Source organism: Scylla paramamosain, chromosome 21 (genome assembly GCF_035594125.1).
Source record: "Scylla paramamosain isolate STU-SP2022 chromosome 21, ASM3559412v1, whole genome shotgun sequence".
Lineage (NCBI taxonomy): Eukaryota > Metazoa > Arthropoda > Malacostraca > Decapoda > Portunidae > Scylla > Scylla paramamosain.
Window position 1 is genome coordinate 19,918,657 of NC_087171.1, and position 24,845 is coordinate 19,943,501.

General features: G+C 43.5%; 2 protein-coding genes and 1 non-coding gene across 13 annotated transcripts; all 3 read right to left on the reverse strand.

The window, feature by feature from the left end:
* Positions 1–473: 473 nt before the first annotated feature.
* Positions 474–10,659, reverse strand: LOC135111194 (uncharacterized). 3 transcript variants are annotated; one of them, XM_064024279.1, is made up of 4 exons: positions 10,542–10,659; positions 4,470–4,543; positions 4,112–4,241; positions 474–3,652 (listed from the first exon to the last, which is right to left on the reverse strand). In XM_064024279.1, exons 1-4 carry the CDS (start codon positions 10,584–10,586, stop codon positions 1,622–1,624), a joined length of 2,280 nt encoding a protein of 759 aa, XP_063880349.1. In that variant the 5' UTR covers positions 10,587–10,659; the 3' UTR covers positions 474–1,621. The 3 variants fall into 3 exon arrangements, with proteins under 3 accessions (XP_063880349.1, XP_063880350.1, XP_063880351.1); XM_064024280.1 differs by lacking the exon at positions 10,542–10,659 and adding an exon at positions 6,821–7,130; XM_064024281.1 differs by lacking the exon at positions 10,542–10,659 and adding an exon at positions 4,933–5,069.
* Trnay-gua (transfer RNA tyrosine (anticodon GUA)) lies at positions 6,228–6,319 on the reverse strand. Its single transcript is given in 2 exon segments — positions 6,228–6,263; positions 6,283–6,319. It is a non-coding gene; the product is annotated as a tRNA-Tyr (tRNA).
* A 62-nt stretch (positions 10,660–10,721) lies between the features above and the next one.
* Positions 10,722–20,841, reverse strand: LOC135111197 (rhomboid-related protein 1-like). 9 transcript variants are annotated; one of them, XM_064024285.1, is made up of 11 exons: positions 20,809–20,839; positions 20,356–20,448; positions 17,041–17,118; positions 15,763–15,972; positions 15,451–15,546; positions 14,818–15,120; positions 14,387–14,548; positions 13,794–13,939; positions 13,367–13,577; positions 12,788–12,898; positions 10,722–12,486 (listed from the first exon to the last, which is right to left on the reverse strand). In XM_064024285.1, exons 3-11 carry the CDS (start codon positions 17,095–17,097, stop codon positions 12,220–12,222), a joined length of 1,563 nt encoding a protein of 520 aa, XP_063880355.1. In that variant the 5' UTR covers positions 17,098–17,118; positions 20,356–20,448; positions 20,809–20,839; the 3' UTR covers positions 10,722–12,219. The 9 variants fall into 9 exon arrangements, with proteins under 9 accessions (XP_063880355.1, XP_063880364.1, XP_063880356.1 ...); XM_064024294.1 differs by having other exon boundaries at positions 20,750–20,818; XM_064024286.1 differs by lacking the exon at positions 20,809–20,839 and adding an exon at positions 20,779–20,797.
* Positions 20,842–24,845: the final 4,004 nt, after the last annotated feature.

The following is a 24,845-nucleotide window of genomic DNA, read 5'->3' on the forward strand; positions in this document are numbered from 1 at the left end:
TAGTTGAGCATCTGTCAATATTCCCTAGTTACAGTAAAAAGCTCATGTTTCGTCTTGCTGAGGAACCCTTCGTCAGCTTCCTTCCTGTCTTCGTTGATCTACTGCGGCACAATGTGGAACACTCCTTTGTACCTTTGGTTGAGGATACCGAATAGTTTTGCTGGAAAGAACTTTAAAAGCTGTTCGATATTCCAGCGCTTCCTTGAATGCCATGTACTGAAAATCATTGTAATTTACCTGATCGAAACAGCGTTTATGCCTCATTCCTTATTTATCTTAGTTAACAGCGTGTTTCATAGACTCCTGTCTAGAGTGAAGGTTCACGGAGAGCAGCAGCATCACGACATTTCGAAAGGTAAATACTTACTGATAATACACAAATATAAAATCCTCCTCTTGATTTCATATAATTTCTATCGAGTGTAAAACAGTAACATATCAAGAAATTAAAAGAAAAAAAAATATATGAAGACTGAATTAAAAACATTTATTCTGGTCATACAAAACACGTAACAAAAATATTCAGCAATGTGCACATTTTTCGCCGTATACAAAATTATCACGTTTGTTATCAAAACCTAGATCTACCAATCACGCATCTCCTGCGCGGCGGCATAAGCTGCTTTTAGCCACACACTTGACACTTCGCAGGCACCGCGCATCGGCAGTCTTAAATATCACACTCTTATTGGCTGCGCGAGTTAGTGCTCCTGTTTAAATCAGCGTGCATACATGAATGCCTAATGCAACTCCCAGCACAGTGACGCGGCTACAGGCATTAGTCAAGTGAGCTCGGCGCGCTGGCTGTATTCAGAAACACTGCTGTCTCACCACGACCAAGGCCACAGAGATGATTACCCGGGTCTTCAAGGGTGTTTCTCCTGTCAGTAATGTAGCAAATCTTGTTAATCTGTCACTAGAACCATAAAAACATCATTAAAAACCCGTGTAACTTCAATTCGAGCCTTTGTAATGGAGGTGGCGACGCAGTATTTCATAATATGGTCCTAAGTCGCTCATGAAGCGTCTTGCACGTTCAAAACTACAGTCTCTATATAGTGGCCATGCGATCTGACGAAATATTCACGAGTAGCAGTGTCAATATGATTAGCAGACTTTTTTTCCCTTTGCTGTGTGACCAGTCATAATGATCAATACACTGCCATCTCTCTAAAGTACAAGAGTTATTTACTTTATACTACAAATTGTCCGCTTTCTATATATCTGCACGGTACTTACTCACACACTACGATTCCCTTCTTCGTCACGGTAACTTCATAGTCTCTAGCAGTACAACATCCTCTCCCTACAACATCATGCATCCCCAGGTACACCAACATCACTTTAGCATACACCCACAACTTTGAGCACAACTAAAGGCATCATACATCACTTAATTCCTCGATCAGTACATCCACAGACTCTAACTTTTCAAGACCACTACTTCCCCGCTAATATCATGCAATTATCATATCACCTTGTTACTGTACCGTCATCTCCTTAGCGCACCATCACATCCACTAATCATTACCAACCCTTCGATGTGCCACTGCGTCCTTAGTATTCCAGCTGCCAAACAAACATCGCCACCTTCAAAGTACATCATTCTTACCTACACTATCTAGCCTATGTAACTCGCCACCTCCTTAGTCTCCACCTTTCCGTCCACACTCTTCACCACTCTGAAGTTCGCACATTCATAACGGAAGCAGACAGGGTCCTCCAATACCCCGAGAAAGGTGGCCAGGGTCAGCACCTCCGTCCTCTCTGCCACAACGCCCACAGCCTCCACCTCGTTGTCGTTGTACTGCGGGCGATCGTCGTGACCTATCAAGTGTCTTGCCTTCTCATCAGAAAGGTCGGTCTGAAGTGACTGCCCAACGATCGGATAGCGCCATGCCCGGTAGCTATTGATGGCGTCCGGGTGGGCCGAGGTCTTCATGAGTTTTGAGAAGAGACCCTTGATAAATGTCCGGACCCCTTGTGGGCTTAACTCAGACTGCATGAGGTGGATGCCGGAGTAGCGTTTTCGGATCAGAGCCAGAAAGGCCACCAAACGCACCATGTCGTCGTCTGTCAAACCCCTGAAAGTGACGTCCATGAGTGGCGTGTTGACCTTGGGCACTGGAACCTTCACCAGCTGATCAAAGGGGAGATCAAAATCAATTTCGAGCCACATCAGGGAAGGAAGTGCCTCTGGGGTGAGGCACGCGGCCTTCATGGACTGTGTGTCAGTTACACGCACTCGCAGACATACTAGATTCTGGGTGGTCATGTGTTTGCCAAGGTCATTCAAACAGCGAGAAGACAGACACCCCATGAAGTCCTGCAACACTCCCTTGGTGCCGTGCTTCTGAATCGTCTGCATCAGCAAGTCAGAGTTTGCGGGGTTCCCAAAAGTGAGATGGTTCATGTCTGCAAGGAACATGAAGATACCGCGCTCAGCCAGCAGACGCGCCACCTGGGGTATCTCAGGTGCTGCCTCTCCTCTCGCGACGGTCACCTCTGCCTTCACGGGACGAGTGTGCTCCAGCAATGCCTCAAGTGGCCGAAAGCGCATTGCAGAATCGCTGATTTCCCAAAGCTTTGTGAAATCAACGTCGTTCACTATGTACTTCAGCAGTTCGGGATAAATATGCGATGCAGACAGGATCCTCAGCGTGTAATTGAACCTGTCTTTGGCACGGTCCATGTGAAGCACTAGGTTACGAAAAAGTCTTGTCAATTGTTTCTCTGGTGGAGTTGTCCCGCGCTCAGCAGCCCGCGCCAGGTGACCCGCCACATGGACCACCACTGCATCCTCGTCAACAATCCGTTTCACGAGAGACTTGATGGGAGCTCCAGCCAGGTTTTGATGGAAGACATTCAAGCCGGCAAGGAACTCCATCAGAGGTTGAGGAAGGGACAGCCACCTGACGCCACAGCAGCCGGCAGACTCTCCCAGCGCAGGAAGCAAATGTTTGGCAGTGACGCCCTTGGATCCTATTGGGAAAATCTTTCGCGCCTCATACTCAACCTCCGAGGCGTTCATTGGATAGCCAGTCTCGAGGCTTCTTCGGCAAAGTCCACCCAGGGCAGTCCACCATCTTTCCAGTGCGTTTTCCGGCAGTCCATTTTTCTCCAGAGATTCCGTCATGCAGTCGGTGATGGCCCATAAGAGTCCCGTTTCTGTGGAGACTGTTTCAATCAAACCAGATTTCCAGGCTGCGCAGAATGGTTCAGTTAGTCCCTTGTAGCGCAGCACAGCACCTGCCCACCACCAGTTATCAGTGAGCCACGTGGCAAGCTTGGGCAGGTGATTTTCAACCAAATGGTTCTTGGCAGAGTCCAGCACCTTGTCTTTATCTAGGGCGGCCAAGCGGTGCTGTTTTACGTTTTGTATCCCCGCCGTCGACAATGCCTCTTGAGTGTTGACTGCATGATAGGGGGTTGTGAAAAGTACCAGGGACATTGTCTTCCACTGGTTCAGGGCTACCAGTGCTTCGTCAGCCCACCGAGGTAAGAAGTCGTCAATGATGACTAGCGTCCTAGTGGTCGCCATCCAGTCCTCACTTTCTGTCAATCCTTGTCGTGTTTTCTCAAAGACTTGTGTGCTGATCGCCTCCCAGATGCCCATCTCGTCCAACACAGGTCCGGGCAGCACGAACACACCCTGTCATGAGATGGTGCCGCTATTACTACTACTACTACTACTACTACTACTACTACTACTACTACTACTACTGCTGCTGCTGCTGCTAGGCCGTTTCCATTCTTTACCGAAGCTACTATATACGGGAAACATGCAAACATTTTATACTGATGTCCTTTCACTGCCCCAAAAAATCCACATCCTTTAATTAAACAAGGTGTTATACTTAAAGATAAATTGTTGTCTTTAAGAATAGTAACATAAATGGCAAAATACCATTTTGAGAAAATACTTGTACTTTGAATTGTTTATCTTATTTTTATCTTATTATATGTTTTCGTCTGTTTCCTCTTAAAACAGAAAACTAGTCCCGTTTTCATTGACAAATCACATCAGTCTTTCTCTTCGCGCATCTGTCAATCTACACTGTGTTTTATTGACATGTTTGTAGGCTTGTCGAACCCTCTCAGCCTGCCTCACCTGGAACTTCTCGTCCTGCAGCAGTGTGCGCGCTAGACTGGACTTGCCCTCCCCCCTGAGCCCCGCGATGACGCACACCGTCCTGCCTGCTGCCCCGACCAGGGCGTGGGGCTCCGCCTCCACCGCGCGCCTGAAAATGCAGAGTAAAGAACACTGACGTATGTATACAATATAAATAGACTGATTGATAACTTGATTAACAGATATTTGTATTGACAGAAAGACAGGCATAAAATAGTTTCATTGGATGACTGATTGATACTAAAACACTGAGAAATCAAGAGATGAATATCTAGATAATGTTCAGAGCATTGTAGCATCACACTTCAGCTTCTGTTCGTTGTACTGGTATACTCACCGTGCGCGGCCGAGCAGGTGGACTGTGGCTGGTCCGGATTTGCGGGTGGGGATGATACCATCCTCCGGGGCCATCTGCCTCCACCATTGGGAGTGAAAGAAATGTAAAATTAGAATGAGTTTTTTTAAATATATTAACTTCTGTCCAGCTAGACGTTCACGGATGAATAAAGGCTCCCCAAAGTATCGTTCTGAGTCACAACACTGTCAGTCTCTATTGTCTGAGTCTCGCCAGCAGACTGGAAAATATTCCTGCCGCAATCGCGACGCGTCACGGCCGCCTCCCTGCCTCCCTGCAGTGCCATTATGAGCCCGGCACAGATGCATGCGTCCCGAGGGTGTCGTCACCTACGTCAGGTCGCGGAGGTGAAGGAGAGTCGGGAGAGGGAACATTATGGAGATGCACATAATTCTCTGTGAAAGACTGCCACATCATCACCGCCTCTCGCAGAATCAACAACTACCTAAATAAAATTCTAAATCAAATTCTGCTGCACGAAGAATGTTGCTCAACAAATCAGCAAGACACCCACGGCTCGGCGGCACAACCAGGGCGTGGCTCGGCGAGCACGATGTGAGTGGTGCACCCACCCAACCCTGTGTGTGTGTGTGTGTGTGTGTGTGTGTGAGCATTATATACGTATATATATTCATTCTCTAAAAAAAGTAAATGAATAAATAATAATTATGCTGGAAAATCTGGCTGATGTGCGTGCACTGTTCACACCTGTATGTGCATATCCTGAGTGATCGTCCCCGGTGACACGCCTTACTCGGGGGAATGCCCCAACCTGCCCTCGTGCCAGGAACTTCCTCCCTCCCCTTGTAGTAGAGGTAATAATAGCAATTTTCTTTTTCATACCTCACCTTGTCTGTCACTCTTCAATTTGCAACAATAACACCACCATCACCACCACCACCACCACCACCACCACCACCACCACCACCAAGAACAACAACAACAATAACAATAATAATCACAACAATACAAACTACAACAAAATTACTACAATAATAATAGTAACACCACCACCACCACCACCATCACGACCAACAAGAAGAACAACAATAACAACAACAATAATAATGGTAATACAAACTACAACAAAATCATCGCGGAATTTGAAACCGAGCAGCTTCCTCACTTTCATTTCCAGTCCAGCCCTGTGATGTCCCACTTCACGGGAAAATGTTATCATGTCTCCTCTCTTTGTGTAGGACAGGATAGGCGGTGACTGACATTTCGTAGAGGCCAAAGAGTTATGGATGAATAAGGTTGTGGGTGTGGCTCTCTCTCTCTCTCTCTCTCTCTCTCTCTCATGTGTCATAATAATGAACACCTTCGTACCCTTTCTTCCTCTTTCCTCTTCTTGTTGACTATACTAGATTGCAGTCCTAATCCCCCTCCTCCTCCTCCTCCTCCTCCTCTTTTTCCTTGTCCTCCAGCTACTACTACTGCTACTACTGCTACTGTTAATATTGTTGCTGCTGTTGGTGCTGATGCTATATGCCACCGTTATTATAGTACAGTATAGAAGTTTCCTACGAGTGGCAGTATAAAAAAAATGGTGGTGATGGTAGTAGTAGTAGTAGCAGTAGTGTATTTTTCTTAAGTCCGGACCTAAATTCAGTATATTCACTATATAATTAAAAAAAAAACACACTCAGAAAGCAGTGTTTAGGTCATCCTTGCTATACCTCTTATGCCACTTAAGTACCACTGTTATGCCACTCAAAAGCCTCTAAAAAAAAAAGTGAATCCTTCGAACCGGATTCGAACCAGTGACCTATGGATTACTGCTCTTATGAACCAACTACAGTCCACCGCTCTACCAACTGAGCTATCGAAGGAATACATGGACACGAAGAGTAAGACAGTAACAACAATGATAACTAATACGTTTTTTGATCATAATCGCATTGATGACGATAGCGAAATAATAATAATGGTTGCAAGAATTCATACAAGCACTATTATGATTATTACTTTTCATGTGTTTATTATCGGTATGGAAATGCCTTTGCCGTTTATGAAGATGAAACACAACTTTAAGTATCACTAAAAGAATCTCTCTCTCTCTCTCTCTCTCTCTCTCTCTCTCTCTCTCTCTCTCTCTAACAGATGTGCAGCGAACAAACGTCTTCCTTAACCTACCTCAAGAATATCAGATGAAAGGAGAGACTTAAACCCTGTCTCTCTCTGTGTGTGTGTGTGTGTGTGTGTGTGTGTGTGAGTATTTTATGAACTAAGCTATCATACTTCTACAACAGTATTATTTATGTGTCACAGCTTGATAGGAATGAAATTTATATCTACTCTCTCTCTCTCTCTCTCTCTCTTGCCCAACTCACCTTACGCAGAGCCAGTAGTAAACACTCCCAAGAATTCTTCCCTGGCTCGTATGTCTGTTCCCTTTCTTCCTTGCTTTATGCTCTCTATGCTCCTCCCTGTCCCAGAGTCCCTTCTCTGTTCGCGGTTCACACTCGCCTCGCCAGTCCGCCCGCCAGTCCCTCTCTCTCTCTCTCTCTCTCCCCCTTCTCTCACCGCACCAGACAGCAGCACAACAGTCACGTCTCTACCCGCCTCGCCTAGAAGGGAATGTGTCAGGCTGAAAATACCCTTGCCACTGCTAGCTAGTGCCGTCTTGCCTGCTATCTCCATCCCAGTTCCTCTCCTACGTGACTCACCCGCAACATTGACCGAGGCTGCCAAGGCGGGTCCGCGTGTGACATTGATGGGGCCAGGGAGGCTGTGTGTGTGTGTGCGTATGAGTGTGTATGGGATGGAGGAGCAGATAAGATTTGAGAGAGAGAGGGGGTAGTTGAAATTATTGTTGTTGTTGTGGTTTTGATGCTGCTACTGTTGTTATTGTTGAAAAGACGTTGATAAACAAAAAAAAAATTTGAAAGAGAGAGAGAGAGAGAGAGAGAGAGAGAGAGAGAGAGAGAGAGAGAGAGAGAGAGAGAGAGATTTTGGCATGGCGATGAAAGACTTTCAAAGATTAAAAAGCAGTTCAGTGGTAAGCGGAAAGGTGTTCGAGGCGGTGGATGAAGGAAAACATGCAGGTGGTGATGATGGAGGGAGGCGATGGCCCAGCGGTTCGTCTGCAGCTGTGATGGAGGAGGAGTTCCGGGGTCGAATCGTGCCAGTGGTGACCATTTTCCGCTTATCGAGTGGTTCAGATTCAGCACTTCACTGTAATCTTGATTCTGACTTCATCATCGTGAGCGCCGAGAGTTAAAGTGGGTTTCAAAAAAGTCCGTACCTGAATGGCATGATTTTAACGTGTGTCCTGATAACTCGTACTTTCTTTTTCTGCATTAGTCTATGTGGCATCCGTGGCTTTGCATCTAAATTCCTCTCTTGCTCCACGCCTTCCTTTGCTCGCTGCAGTGCCGCCTTTAAGCTTACCGAGGCGAAGTGTTTATAGCATTCTAGTTATGATGAAGGAATGCTGTAATGCGCAAACTGTTTACGTGTCAGGAACTCATTTGTGTGTGTTTAACGAACGTACATTAAAACACAGGCAACACTGTGCAGAACGAAGCAAGGCAGAAAAAAAAAAATCTCGCTGTTTTCACTATTGACGTGCACACTGGCAAGCAGGGCAACACGGGACAGTCAGCCTGTGTGACGCAATTCTCTGTACTCAGTTACCTGCTCGTGTGGCACAACAGCACACTGGTAATGCTCACAATTCTGTCCAATGAGAAGTTTTAGGGAAAGTCAGATTACTGTATGATGCTGGGTCCTGATCACATGAAAATAACCAATAAAGACGAGCTATGGGGTCACGTTGTAAACACTCAACAATTAAATGTCGAGGATTTTATTCCCGTCAAACCTTTCCATGTTAATAATAACCTTGTACATATTGTGTTTGAACTTGAACTTGAATGTGTATTTGTACGAATCTTTCACTTCTGCGCTCACTCTGAAGTGCAGAGGACAGTAAACCTTCCTAGTCTTAACGCCTTACTGGACAAATAACACCAGCATGGTTACAAAGCCTAACCAGAGTGGCCTGCAGAGTGGAATGGCGCTGCCTAAACGCGAAAAATCGAACCTATATAAAACGAAACATCGAATCACTTGCTTCACCACGCACTCTACACACGGACCCCTTTTCTTGACAAACATCACACAACAATATTTTCTACAACTTATTTTCTGAGTCGGAATCTAAATTACGGTAACGTTTGGCGACAGTCACACTACAAGGCAACGTAATTCTTTCCAATATGCGCACTAAACCGATGCTGTCCTGTGTTATGCTGCTCTGCCACGCTCTGATATGCTGCGCTTCCTGTCAATGTCACCCTGGTAATTGTCTTTGGCATGGGGTCATACATCCCACGTCTTATAAATATTCCTCATAAGCACAACCTGAACTCTGCCTGCTCTTGCACAGCCAAAGATAGAACAGAAAGCAGCAGCAACGGCGACTGTATTGAATCATTGTAGTAGTAGTAGTAGTAGTAATAGGGAGAGGAGGAGGAGGAGGAGGAGGAGGAGGAGAGCTAATAATAATAATGAAAACAAGATAACAACTAGAATATTCTCAAGGGTCATGACTTTCAACGACAGTCGCACGCTGCTTTCGCCCCTGTACAAATTATATATTATGGGGTACCTCAGACTCTCAAGATACTGCGAACACTCTTAAAATAATCCCTACCCACTCCACACACACACACACACACACACACACACAACAAGCAAGATTTAAGAGGCACTTTCAACAAATACATCTTTTCTTTAAACAGCGTTGCGGAAGGTTAAGAGGGACGTTTTGCTTTGTTTACTCCTACTGACGCCTTAAATGTGTGGTGAGAGAGAGAGAGAGAGAGAGAGAGAGAGAGAGAGAGAGAGAGAGAGAGAGAGAGAGAGAGAGAGAGAGAGAGACTTTTTACGTTCTATCTTACTGACTTTATCCTCCCTTTATTTTTCGTCCCTCGCTTGCGTTCCTCCCACCGCCTCTTCTCCTTCCTCTGCGTAACACTATTTCCCTTTATTTCACTCCTTGATCAGCAGTTTCTCGAAGACATTTCATATTTCACCTTCATCCCTTTCTTTCTACCCCTACATCACTTTTTTTTTTTTTTAACTCCAGGCAGGTGTGGATGATAATAATAATAAAAAAGGAAGATAGATAGTGGTGCTTATGAATCTCACGAGTGGTAGGTAGAGAGAAAACGGCCCTCAGAGTGACGGATGTAGGGAGAGGAAGAAGAATTTATGGCTATCAACAAGGAAGCTTCGGGGAGGGAGTAAGAGTGACTGGTGGAGATTCTAATCCGCAAGCAGGAAGCAGTGAAGTGAAGGAGAAATTGGTGCGTAAGGAGTGCTTGAGTATTTTCTTATTTTTAGTTTTTCTCCCTTCCACGAGAGGTAACTGAACTTGACCAGCCTCCTCCACTCAGTTCATTGACACCACCTCCCCATTCCCAGCTTCCTCCACTTTCCCGGTTCATAGACATCATCACTCTTGTATTTCCCTCGATATGGACACGTATGGTGAAAGTGGGTTAATATGAAGAGATACGCGATTCAAATTAATATACCCATAAATACATGTGGGCAAGTGGAGACCATAGATAAAAAAAAATGTGCGTATGGGCTGCATGCCAAAATACACAGTAAAAGAAAGACTCAAACCATTAGGAGAAGCAGGTGGAAGACTCTTCGATCATTATTTGGTAGTTGGCGTGATGGAAGTAGGACATGTGCTCGATAAAAGATGATCCACACGGGGTTGGAAGAGGAGTTATATGGATTGCTCAAGTTATACACGTATGAAGAGAAAATGATAAATGATGACGTGGAGTGGGGACGAAAGGTGTTTATGGACACAATAAGCATAATCAGAAGTGCGGGAGATGAGGATTGTGGCTTGAGGAAAATAGATCTGTCAAGAACAACAAAAACAAGACCAATAAAAAAGCATAATAACTATAAAATCTAACAATAATAATAATAACAATGGTACTGATAATAACACCACTACAAGATCGGCGCTCCTTAACTGTCCACCTACTGTAAGTTCGTCCAGCAGTCAACACCAAGTATTACCTGAGACTTGCCAGTTGTAACAACTTCCAATATGAACCACGTCATGCCACCAGGAACTCAAACAACACGGCGCGGAGGTGAAGGGCGAGGTGAGATCCCTCTAGTGGATGTTAAACCTTCGAATGTGAACAGAATATGAGGTCGTGAATGATGTGAAAGAAAAGGGAAAGGAGATACACATTAAAAATAAAAACCTGTAATTTACATCTCTGGAAAATAAATCAGCTTTTCTTGGTGCTGGATAAGACACGTGTTAAAACAAGATCCAGGTTCTACAAGGAGAATTTTCCAGTCTCTCTCTCATTCCACTTTCACTCTCTCATTCCGCTTCCACATCCCATACTTAAAAGAATGAATCACAATAGTCCTTATATGTCTTAAATTATAACGGAACGACCGCACGAGAACAAATCATCGTTATGTAGTTAGTAACAGCTCGATGTATCTCTTCTAACACTTAGGGCTGTATTAAGTAACCCTCTGCTCTCACCACATCTATTTTCAAAGGCCACAGAGATGAGTAGCAGGATTCTTCGGAGTGTTTCTCCTGTTAATGATATAGGAATTTTGTTGATCTGTCATTAGAACCATAGAAACATCCTTAAAACCCGTGTCACTTCAACTGTAGCCTTTTGAAAGTAGTAGAGGTACGGCGCAGGAGTGTTCCAGGATACAGTCCGTAATCTATAATGGCTGCATCATAAATAACAGAATCAAATACTTCAATTACATCTTAATCATAACAAGAATACCAGACGAGGACGAATTATAACCAAAGTCAGGCACAAGTTCAACATATCCTTCTTAAAACAGTTAACTCTACACTGCAGCACCGCCAGCTCCACGCTATCGTAAACACAATCACCCTCACGTCCTCAGTCAGAGGCTCTGATATGCGCAGAGAAGTACAAGGAATAATCAGGCAACGAAGAGGTGTCCTATTACTCATGATCCCTTGTCTTCCTCCCTTACACGTCTTGGAACAGCGCCCTCAAACGTACATGGTTATGGAAAGCTGTCCTGCCTCTCACACAAGCATGTTCAAACTCTGAGCGAACACAGTTGAAGGAAGAAAAGTCTGGTACTCTAACACCACAATATTGATCGATTGTCTTCAGTTTAAGTTCGTATATCGATGACGGAGAAAATATGATTGAAAAGTGGAATCCAACATATACATATTGAAAATAAAATAAAAATAAACGAGCTTGATAAGTGTATACCTCTGAGACAACTGCAAGGAGAGTCGCTAGTTTCATTTCTCTTTAACGTATGAAAATAATGGAAACATGGAATTCAAAAAGACTTCTAGAAAATAAAAAAAAAACTCTTCAGTATTAGTTGTCACCAGAACGAAAAACTATGAGACACACAACTAATATATCAATCTATTCCAAAAATGGGGGGGGGGAATAACAAAGAAAATTCACAATGACATTAAAAAAAAAAATCTTCAGTTTTAGCTACCTCTAAATAAAGAATTGGAGCATAAAAAAATCCTTAACTTATCTACTTTTAAATAAAAAATAGGAACATAGAAAAACACCTCAATCTTAACTATTTCTACAACTAATCCACTACTAGAAACACGAACTATTACCTCACCACAACACACACACACACACACACACACACACACACATCCAATACACTAAACCCTACAACATCACACCATTAATTAACCTGGCTTCGGCAACCCCCACATCTGCTGGTGCTCCCACTCCTCTCGATCCTCGGCCATAGGGGACCAATCATTCTCTGGGAAGTACTCAGGCATGGGCAGCAGTATCTGGAGGAGCACCCCGCACAACATCAGGGCACCGAACAGTCCCAGCGACACCCAGCGGCAGTATTTCTCCCACCTCTCCACCTCCAGGTTTCGCAAAACAAGGACGCCCACCAGAACTCCTGCCACGGCCCCGCCAAAGTGCGCCATGTGTCCAGTCTGAGTTGGCAGGATCAAGAGGAAAGAAATGAAAGTGGGTGAAGGAAAAATATCGTGTATGGAAAGGGAGGGCCAGGAAATAAAGTTTTATATATTTTTTTCCTATGTTTACCCTTTTCTATACAAACTTCATGATAAATTGATGCCGGAAAGGAAAAATATTTATCCGTCACTCAAAATCATCAAGAAAAAGTTAATCTATAAATATAGCAGCATCAGAGAGAGAGAGAGAGAGAGAGAGAGAGAGAGAGAGAGAGAGACTGAAGGCTCCTGAGAATATAAGGGCTGCGAGGAGGCTCACCGCTGTGGCTTCCGAGGTGTAGGTATCCCAGATGGCGTACCCCAAGTCCATGCCCATCACCACCAGGATCATGAGCAGCTGCACGAGCGGGTATTCCATTGATGACCAGTTCTGCAGAGTGTACCACGTGACTCACTGGGCTAACGTGTGACTTCTACTGAGTGCCTAACTGAATGCTCTAATCTGACTGCTTTACAACTGCCTGACTAAGGACCGTATTTTGAAACACTTCTTCACCGCACCTCCACTACTTTCAAAAGGCTCTAATTGAAGTTACACAGGATTATATAGGTGTTTTTACAGGTTAACAAGATTTCTTCATTATCAAAATGGAGAAAGTCTTGCGAACCCGACTAATCTTTTCTGTGGCCTTGGAAAATAGTCGTGGTGAAGGAGTGAAACGTTGCTGAATACGTATCTGAATGACGAGGTGATATCAGTCGAGAAATGTACTGCCTGACTTATGGAAAAGTACACTAAACCAAATAACACGGTGACTCAATTAATCAATCAGTAATGCAAATGTTTTCAATGACGTACAACCTTCCTGCCTTTTCCTTACGGCTCACCGAAGCTCACCAGAATCAAGTTACTAATATGGGCGTACTCCACAGCGTACACGCCTCCAGACGCCCCGGCCAGGTAGAAGGAGGGCATGTAGAGTGAGTTGGCCAGAGCGCCCGCCGCCACGCCCGCAATGTAGATGAGGATGATGCGCCAACTGTGCACCATCTCCAGCAACAGACCCAACAGCAGCTGCACCAGGATATTGTTGACCAAGTGCACCCAGCTGAGTAGAAAGTGAGGGAATGCAGAGAGAAAATTAAAGCTTAGTATGAATAAATAGAGAAGGAATCAGGCCTTCACGTGGCAGTCTGGGTATAAAATATGCCTATCTATTTCCATCTTTCATCCCCATCCATGAATTAATCTGATCTTCTTGACTGGGGTGTGTATGGTGAAGAACATATTAATGCTACTCGGGGCGCGTATGTGTGTGCCGTACCCGGAGTGTATGAGGGCGTAGGTGATGAAGCGCCAGGCCTGGTAGCGGCGGCGAGGGTTGAACACCAGCGGGGAGTAGGTGGGACACGGCCCGCTGCCTGTGGTGGGGAGCTTCATGTCCACAGCGTAGATGATGAACGTAATTATCTGTGTGGCGTGAGGAGAGAGAGGGTGAGGGCGAGGGCGAAAAATGGGAGGAGGAAGAAGACGGAGAACGAATGGAAGGGAAGACAGAGGAGCAAAAGAGAGAAAGAGGATGGAGCCGAGAATTGTGAGGAGGAAGAGTGGGAACGGAAGGCAAAGAAATAATGAAGGGGAAGGCAGAGGAGCGAGAGGAGAAAGAGAAATGACAAAAAAGAACGGAAAAGTCAATTCATTAAAAAGAAAACAAATAATAATAATAAGATAGCACCAGAGACGCACAGGGGAGGACAAATCGGAGAGAGACGGAATAACAAGGCAAAGAAAATGAAAGGAAAATAACAAAGGAAGAAAATGAAACCCAAATAAACTATAGACAAGATAAACGAAGCCGGTGAATGAAGTGGGTAGGTCCATCTGGAGGGTCTGAGTCTAGAGCACCGCAGCACACACCTCAGACAGGGTGATGAGCAGCATGAAGAGCGGGGGCGGCCAGCACGAGTACTCCTCAATGTAGCGGCGGTTCTCCAGGGACTTGGCATTGCGAGGCAGGACAGCCAAGGCCCCGCGACGCAGCACAGTGGCGCCGCGGAGCTTGGCGTGTTTGACTCTCACCTGTGAAAGGAGGAATGAAAGGAAAGGTACTGTAACTCATTTCTATTTACGATTATTTACGGTATAGCTTGAGGTACATTCGTGTGGCCCTCCACACGTAGCTAGTTTTCTCTTTGTCTCTATCATCTCTTACCTACTCTATTTCTACGCAGATCAAAATACATAAACATCAAGACACACGATGGTAGAGCAAACAGCATCAGAACTGTTGACCTGTTGGCTATTACGAGGCTTGTATTGACATGTACGCTAAGATCTCGAGTACTTACAAATCTCAGAAACTCGTCGTACTCAATATATCCGTCTCTGTTGGTGTCTGCTCTTCGAATGGTGGCCTGGCATTTCTCCAGTAGATCAATCACTGCTCTGTTCGGGAGGTTGTCCACTGCCTGTGCATTCATAAGCCACTCGCTGAGGCGGGAGGGGTGCACCAGCTCACTGCGGTATGACACGTAGTAAAGCAGGCAGTCCCGTGCATACTCCCGCGGCAGGATCCAAGTCCATTTGAAGTCTGACGGGCTCGGGGATTCCTTCACGTAGTTCACCAGGTTCTCCCAGGCGCGGAAGACTACCTGAAGGAGGAGGAGGAGGATTGGTAGTTGATGGATTGGTTTATTTCAAAGCAAATAGTGGAAATCATGATGAGGTGCTGCAGGAACAGGTGTCAACTGATATGAATCTCGAAACACACTGACTTAAAAACTGATTGGGAGAAAAAACTGACGTACACAATCATGAATCAGACTAGCACGTAAAACAACAACAAAAAAATTCATCTCAATAAAGGTAAGCAATAAACACACGTCCCTTTACTAACTAGCTAAACTAAACATTGTCCCTCAAGCTCACTACCACTCAATAAACAAGCAATGACGTCCCTCAAGGTAACGTGCGTGCCTCACCTCCTCCTCAGGTTGTGGAGTCAAGTCCTGGATGTCAAGGGCGACCCGTGCCAAGACGCCGCGCTCCCAAGACCCTTGTTGCAGCTCATTTTCATACTGCAGTTAATGAGAGAGAGAGAGAGAGAGAGAGAGAGAGAGAGAGAGAGAGAGAGAGAGAGAGAGAGAGAGAGAGAGAGAGAGTAGTATAGTGTAGTGCAGTAAAATCAACAAGTCTAGTAAGGAGTTGATGGTTATTACTATTTAAATTCACTATTAGAAAAAAAACAAAAAAACAAAGGAATAATCTGTTTAGCGTTTCCATCTCCTACTTACATAATCTTTAAACTCGCCATATTCCACGTAGCCTTTGCCTGTCCTGTCCACGGCCTGCAACACCTGCACGGCCTTGGGTATCGCCTGGTGGTTGTTGGCGGTACAGCGGATTCTGTTCTGGAAGTTTTCAAGGTTGACTTTGCCGCGACCTTCATCCAGGCGGTACCACACATCGCGCCAGTCACTGAAACCCTCCACGCTCTTCGGCGGCTGCAGCGGCGGGGGGCGGGGCGCGTTTACGATGTAAGAGGAACATTAGTTGGAAATGATGCTAGAAGCTCGGCAATAACAGAAAAAAACTGTTTCTACAATACTATTGTTGCTGCTTTTTTTCTGTAAGAGGGGCACTGGTCTAGGACAACAAAAAGAACGGAAAGAAAAAAAAAATAGGCCGACTGAGGTGCCAGTCCCGAAATAAAGGTGAAAAACAATAGTTCAGAATTGGAGGATAGTGCCTTCAAACCTCACTCTTCGAACTACTACATCTACTACATCTACTACTACTACTACTACTACTACTACTACTGCATAATTATTACTAGAGATTAAAAATTAGGCGAGTAATGTCCTGTGCATTTGTCGTGGTGACATATGCATGACAGTGACACCTCACGTTCATGAATCACAGATACTTCATGTCTCCAAACCTCGTGTGTGTGTGTGTGTGTGTGTGTGTGTGTGCTATTTACATTGTCTTTTCCTACCATAGACTAGACCAATTATCTACTGCATTTCCTATTTCCTGTCCATACGATAGTAATAAAAACTGAGAGAGAGCCCCTACGTGTTTACCGCCTAGCTGATAAAAAGAAGACACAGCACACCAAGAATATCTAAAGGCATAAATGAAATTAACCTCACTTTAAGAGAAATAAACTGAATCAATCGGAAAAATGGTAATACATTTATGTTCCTCTAACTTGAGAAAGCTTAGTATGCCGAGTTTATAATCATACACTACTGAACACACATACACACACACATCAGTAAGACAAAGAAACAAATGTGCTTTCGCGTCTATGTGTCATAAAGAATCAACACATCACAGCTGGAGGAAAAAGAGACAGTCAGCAAAATGAAACTTTCGAGTCTGGCATCAATCACAAGAATCTACATCAATTAGATTAGAAATTAACTTTAATCTTCAGAACCCCCAGCCAATTTTTAAGATATCTACTGAGAGAGAGAGAGAGAGAGAGAGAGAGAGAGAGAGAGAGAGAGAGAGAGAGAGAGAGAGAGAGAGAGAGAGAGAGAGAGAGAGATTGTTTATAGACTCACCTTACTTTCCTTTTCCTCCATTGGTATCAGTGGTATTTCCTCCTCCGCACTAGTCATCCTCCTTTGTTACTTATCTCGCTTAATAATCATGGAATCACAAAAAAAAAAAGGCACATTATAATGGTGTCAGTATTGGTAAATTTGGAAAAAGATGGTAACTATATGAAGAAGAAGAAGAAGAAGAAGAAGAAGAAGAAGAAAAAGAAGAAGAAGATTGATAGTTATATAAATTTACGATGATATCAGTTTGTTTTTCTTAGATTTGTACTTTTCCGTTTTCTTTTAGTGTCCGTTTCACAGTATCTTCATTTTGTCTCTTTTTTTTTTCCCTCCCTTAATCTAATTTCACGCATCACGGAATTTTAAATGCATGTAGCTGAAATGTTATGTAGGTAATTACAGAATATAGTCGTGTGATGACAAGTTTTTCCCTGATTTTTTTTTTTACCATGAAAGAAAATAAATATACATAACGCAACTGGTTATTCAATGAACACTACGAAATGCCACATGAATCTGACACACACACACACACACACACACACACATTTGAAAAAGGGTGCTTATCAACTACAAAACAATGCTCGTCTATCATTATTCTCAGTATTCCCGGCACAATATTCACATAAGCTTCAGTTTTTTGCCATGCGATGTATATGTACTCTTTTCGGAATGACTGAACGAGAAGCACCGCTCCCTGTTGCCCTTATTGACTCTCAGAAGAGGAGGAGGAAGCCTTGCGTGGCGTACTGCAGACAAAGTGATTGGTGGTGGCCGCGAGGGACTTGGCTGGTCACTGCAAACGGACCCAAACAAACGACACGTTACCCGCGCCGCGTCCTCTGCGTCCCACCTTGAGTGTGATGGACAGCCGACATGACTCACTCGTAAACGCATCGCAGACATCTACTATCGATCTAACGTACCGAAATAGCCAGAGTTTAAACCATCTCGCCGTCTTCACTACATGTGGCTAATGATTGTTCACCCCATCACATACCTAGAAGAACGAGAAGGAATAAGAGACAAATTAATTACCTGATATAGTCTCTGTAAGGCGTTGAATTGTGAAACGCTTCTGCGCCGCACCTCCGCATCTTTCAAAAGCCTCTAGTTTAAGTGACGCTGGGGTTTAAGTGTGTTTTTAACGATTCTACTGACAGATTAACGAGATTTCTACGTTATTAACAGGAAAAAAACATCCTAGCTTGTGTTCCATCCTTCTGCACCACAATGGCGAACTCAAACGGACCTACAATAATAATAACCACCACCATGAGTCATTTCCGCCGACACACACACACACACACACACACACACACACACACACACACCACGGAAATAGCAGGCTGTACACATTGAACCCTGTCATGAGAGGGTTTAGTTTCAAGGTTCAATCGTGGCTTTTCGTGGACATAATTCTGGTCTGGTTTGCTATCCGATGCCTTCCTCTGCACGTCATTAGGCTTCTTCGTTCCATCTGGACATAAAGCCATGTTCTGAAAGTCATGGGCCGCATCTCCACTACTTTCAAAAGGCTCTGGTTGAAGCTATGCGAGTTTTTAATGATATTTTTATAGTTCTAATGGCAGATTAACGCGATTTCTACATTATTTATAGGAGAAACGCTCTTGAGAATCCTGCTAATCATTTCTGTGGCCCTTAAGATTAGTCGTGGTGAGAGAACAAAACGTTTCTGAACACGGGGCACGTGAAGACGGGCAGGAAACATTGCCTTGACACAGGAAGAGGAAAACAATAATATAACTTTAAGCTCATTACGTCACAGCTCAACATTTTAAGTTCAAGACATCTTTTCATAATTTGAAACTATAAATTCTGATGTAAATGCTGAGTCTTACTTTTTGTTCTTTATCCTATCATTATCAGCTGTCGTATCAGTCCCTTAGTGTCGCGCCGATAAATTATTTTCACAACTGTTATTTACTTATCATTATTACGACGCCTCGCCGCCAAGCTATACAGGACGTTTGGGTTAAACTGAATATATGAAGACTAGTGGTTGGGAAGTGATTCCCTTCAAGCGCTGGCAAATAATTCAAACTAGAAAGTTGATGAGTGGAAAGTTTAAATTGCTCAAGATTATCTCATACTAAACTGATAAATATGATATGTTTATCCGCACATTCTGTCTCCTTAACAAGTTAATTAGGAAAGTGAAAAATCTTCTCAATACGAATGTACATAAAAAAAACAAAAATTTCGTTAGATTAATTTCATTCTGATGTTTAAGAATCCAGCGCGTCAAATACTCTTTCTCTGTCTTTTATAGCATGCAATTCTCAAGCAAATCTTTAGTGTTCTACAACAGGAACTTATGCAATTATTCTATCTTTAGTACTCAGTTTATCACAGTGCATCAGCCCATATAATGACATCGCTATTGTCTCTCTATAAGTCGTGTGTGATGACAATGAACTTAACCGCACTGTAGGAAACTCGAGACCCTTGCTTCAGTGACTCAAGGGACCACCAATAAGCAAATTCCGGGGAGCAAGTTGTCATATCTCCCTTCACGGCGACTAGCGATCCTGATAACAAGAGAATTCGACGAACCGCGGCGACTGAGGAGAGGCGTGGGCCGGGAAAGGCGATACAACGAGCAGGTGATCCACTTCTGCAGACGACAAAGATTCCAGACTTAGAATTAAAACCCTTGATTAACTATACTCTTGTAATATTCGAATAATATTGGGTGATCTTACTGAGCGAAAAAATAAAGCAAATGCGTTTTAATCATTCGATCACTGCTTCTGGTGTCAGGTTATTTTTTGAATTGTACTATAAGCTTGCACCAGATATTGTTGTTAAGACTGAGGGAAAAAAATAGCAGTAATTTCCTCTGATAATGAAGTGTTTAATGTTTATATTGTTTTTTTGTAGTCCCGGTTAAAGCCACTCATAATTATACTGATTTTGTACTCGCTGTTGCCTGTCATTCTCAAAATATTTCCTCTTATTAAATATTACGAGTATGTTCGGTACTTTAACAGGAACCATGGCAATTTTTACCGTCACTTTTGTTTCATGTTGCAGAAATACTCACAGCAGAAACCATCTTATGAGCACTTAACTGGTCACTGTTGTTGCTCGAGTGTTCGAAAGACGAGAGTGAAAATGTTTCCTTCTTCAAGAATAAATTTGTCTTTTTGTTAATGACAATATATTTAAGATATGGACGAGAAAGCACATTTGCGTACTGTGTGTGTGTGTGTGTGTCATCACCACATTTTCGACAATGTTTTTGAATGGATGTTCTCAGGCACACGACAATTCCGTCCCGTTCTCACTTACCAAGCTTGACTGAGTCCTCATGACCATTGCAACACTTCTCAGGCGCAAGGCATCACTGTTTCTCGCCCATCTCAATGAATGAACACCTGGAAACTATTGTATGTACGTCAAAGACACACACTATATTGACAGCTTCACCTATCGCGTTCACACTGAGCACTCTACACGTCTTTCTTCCTCAGTTTCTCCCAAGCAGCGATTCATTTGTAATGCTTGTGAGGAATGAAGTGGAGGGTGTAGTGTTCAGATACCACCGGTTTACCTCCTCCCCTCCTCGCTTCCTCCAATCTTGTGTGTTTTTCGTCGCCAGCACGACTGAGTGAAGAAGTGCATGCACAGGAAATGAGGAAAAAAGACGGTAGGGTAAACGCTTCACGCACGCAACACTACACACACATCTCTCTTGGCCACTACGATCACAACATGAAACTTTTAGAACGTGGCTCTGGACACCTCGGGCTCTCTCTCTGCCTCCCTCCCGCTCGTGAGGTTTTCACCGACACCTGGAGATAAGATTACGATAAAAGATAGACGTTATCACAGCAAGAATATTACCCACGTAGGTCTGTGACATAAGGAAGAGGTGGGCGATGCGGACATGAAAGTACGATAAGTGTAAGCAGGGATCACAAGGAATGCAAGCCTGTATGGGTAGTAGGCTTTCATATGTTCCAGTATGTACAGTAGCTTTTATGCTCAAGGAATATTAACTCTGACAGCTATGGCATCTTCTCAAGCTTAACATATTGGTCTGGAGTGAGTCTGACACACACCGCAGACAACAGATTGAGTGATGGAGTACCTCATTCCTCAGGATTCTTCAGCACATTCACTACAATCGTCAAGGGTCACGCAAATGAAGCAACTAGTGTCACACCGTCACCAGCAGTCACGGTTGAAGACTGCTGCTTCATTACTATCATGAGGAGCTGCGAGTCTCAGCGTCATTCAGCACTGCAATAAGTTTTCTTCTTGACAAGAATCTCACGCATCAAATACCTAGCAATTACACAATCTCAGTTCCTCTTGAGAGAGAGAGAGAGAGAGAGAGAGAGAGAGAGAGAGAGAGAGAGAGAGAGAGAGAGAGAGAGAGAGAGAGAGAGAGAGAGAGAGAGAGAGAGAGAGAGAGAGAGAGAGAGAGAGAGAGAGAGAGAGACTAATAAATAAAATAAACACCAATAGCATTTCCTTAAGTTTCATTTATTTCACGAAGTATTCCTGTTGTTGCAGTGTTGCATGATAATATTTTGACTCTGCTTGTTCCGGAAGTAAAAGGCAATTCACGATAATTAAGCGAGTGTCCTTGAGCCACGCTGAGCAGGACGGTCCCCGCGGTGCAGCGCGGCGAGGAGCCCCGCGCTGGCGATGACATTTGTACAATGCATGGGAGTGGAGATGGAAGCTGATTAACAGGGTTCTTCTGACACACACACACACACACACACACACACACACACAGCATATATGAGTGAGAAGGTGATTTCAGTGGACCAGAAGAGGCAGGAACAATTCAACAGTTTTAACAAGAGGAAGGATAACTATACAACCATTCAATTATTATTTTTATATAACAACAATAAATATATCCATCATACAACATTACGTCCTCTTATATATATATATATATATATATATATATATATATATATATATATATATATATATATATATATATATATATATATATATATATATATATATATATATATATATATATATATATATATATATATATATATAATAGCAATAATGACTCTGCTATATAATTAATGAAACACAACAAGGAGTTCTCGCGCACAGCAAAACACACACACACACATACACACACAAACAGGCATACGCACACACATACGATAATATATATATATATATATATATATATATATATATATATATATATATATATATATATATATATATATATATATATATATATATATATATATAAGTGAAATAAAGGACTGTATAGCACGGCAAAAGATGTAAACTAATACGCTTGGTGGCCCAGGTGGTGAGTCCTCTGCGCCAGTCAACAACATGATATTCACAGAAAATAATAAATGTTTGTTGAGCGAGGAAGGTAAGGACAAGGATCCACGTACAACACTCTCCTTCCTCCCTTCCTCCATGGCACGACAGGAGAACTCAGCGACGCCCTTCAGTGCCAAGCTGTGACGGTCTTGGAGTGACAACGCTCCATGCGCCACACGCTGCACACACCCACGAAGGGACACGAGCTGCTGTGCCCACATGTTGTTCTGAGTTTCTAAATGGAACGAGACTCGCGCTGTCCACTGCTTTCCAGGCTGATGCGAAGCGTCAGTACGAGTATGGTATGTGATGCGGTGCGCGGCGTGGCGGAATGCACCCAGGGAAAGGGAGGCGCCCGCATGGTGACACATTCCTGTGACTTGCACCAGATTGCTGCACCACACAGATGTTCCCCCTCACCTCTGTGGACACGCCGCCACGGCGCGCGCCTCTCCATCAGTTGATGTGTTACGTCCACAAGTCAGTTTTGCAAAAATACTGCCTTAAAAGGGGGCCATAGCGGCACTAATTTACCTCTATTTGTTCAGGACAAAATCGCTCTAACAAAACTGTAATTCGTCAATTAATCACTACTTTCATTAAAGTCTAAAAACTTAAAATAAGGTGATCGATAACAATCGAGCACATATACACAAATATTACTTAGTACTTTTCAAGGAAGGCAATTAAGGCATACGTATAGATATCATACAGTTATATCAATAAATCTAGCTATAAAAAGGTTAAAGTATAACAGTACGTAAGGATGAAGAAAGAGCCACAAGCGGCAGATGCGGTGCGGGACTACAGACCGAAAAACACTACACACGAAAATATTCTACCTACTCCCTCTTTTTGTTTCATTAAGTGTTTACAAGGGATGCAACTATAAGGCTCATGGATCAGACGAGATTGTTACTGGAACACGCAGATCGGAGTACAAATATAGCTCTTCAGGTTTATTTACATATACTCTTGACGTTATGGACCGAACCGCGTCCTGGACCTTGAGTGCTGGCGGCTGGCCCGTCAGGCTCTTCCTCCACTCCTTTCCTTCTCCACAACAGACCTACGAAAAAATCTACCTACCTATATGTACCTACTGTTTCAACTTATCTAAGTATAGCTCCCGAAGCTCACTTAACACCAAAATGCGATATGAAACGTTTCTCCTTTGAGATAACACAGGAAACGCAGATCCGAAGGGAGGTATGACTCGCTTTGGCGCTCCGAGGGGAAAACTGTGTAAATGGCGTGTCTTAACTAGAGGAAAAGTTAACTGAATGGTTTGTGAATGGCTATTTTTCCTCAACTATAAGCATCAGGTAATCCAGTGGCAAATTCTAAGGTTTTCTGCAGCTGAGACACAGCGACACGCCTATGCAAGTACGTGTTTGCCCCTACAGCTGCAACCTCCGGAACTCGGCATTGGGTGGTGAGTGACGCGTTTGTCTTCCGTTCTATCAAAATAAATCAATAAAATGTACCAAATGGGCAGACTGACATTAACGAATTCGTAAATATTCTATCTGAAAACTCGTTACAGGTCCGCTTATCAATTTTATATATCGGCTGTTATTAGAGAAAACGTGCTTTATAAAATATGCATGAAGCGTTCCAAAATGTTCAAAATACACAAATATAACTTCTTGAGGTACTCTCTGAACATTCACACACACACACACACACCCACCCACCCATTCACCCATCCACACACACACACACACACACACACACACACACACAGACAGACACGCCAACAGAATCCACACTCACTCAACACGATACAGCTGCGAAGCAAATGAAAATCAGAGAGAACCCGAAGTCACCCACAATCTACGAGTGGAACACACACGGAACAACAACACCTGAACGACATAACGTCATGCAGAACGAAAGGCAAGATGATGAAATGGAAAGGTGCGCCACGAACTGTTACAAAGGTGCATCTTGTTACAAAAGAAGAAATATGTAGATAATATAATATCCATAATCGTATGTAGTATTCATTATATATATTATGTATGTATGGAATTTCTTATCAATGCATATAATATCTTGCTTGATTATTAAAAGTACTGAATAATTGTCTAAAAGTTTAATCTACTTAAGGTGAGCTACACGCTAACGACATAATTATTAAAATGGCAGTTTCAACGCTAACTCGTTTGGTCGAGTTCATTACGATTAGATTAATAAGGGCGGCGGCGGCGTTGGCGGCGGCGGCGGCGGCGGCGGCGGCAGTAATAGTAGTGGTAGTAATTATTGTAGTGGTGTTGGTAATAGTGGTAGTGGTAGTAATGGTAGTTGTAGTGGTCGCAATGGCACTAGTTGTGGTCGTGGTTGTAATGGCAAACTTGGTGGTGGTGGTAACAGCAATAGTGGCAATAACTGTGGTAGTTTTAATGGTAGTTAGTGTCTGGTTATGTTTACGTTGGTAGTAGTAGTAGTAGTAGTAG

Coding starts and splice junctions, on each gene's coding strand:
- LOC135111194 (XM_064024279.1), bottom strand. CDS start 10,586: ATGACGTGGTTCATATTGGAAGTTGTTACAACTGGCAAGTCTCAG. Junction 4,544..10,541: donor TTACAACTGGCAAGTCTCAG/GTAATACTTGGT, acceptor TGGTGGAGGCAG/ATGGCCCCGGAGGATGGTAT. Junction 4,242..4,469: donor CACCTGCTCGGCCGCGCACG/GTGAGTATACCA, acceptor CTGCATTTTCAG/GCGCGCGGTGGAGGCGGAGC.
- LOC135111197 (XM_064024293.1), bottom strand. CDS start 17,097: ATGACTAGTGCGGAGGAGGAAATACCACTGATACCAATGGAGGAAAAG. Junction 12,899..13,366: donor ATATTAGTAACTTGATTCTG/GTGAGCTTCGGT, acceptor TACACTCTGCAG/AACTGGTCATCAATGGAATA. Junction 12,487..12,787: donor ACACCTCGGAAGCCACAGCG/GTGAGCCTCCTC, acceptor CTGCCAACTCAG/ACTGGACACATGGCGCACTT.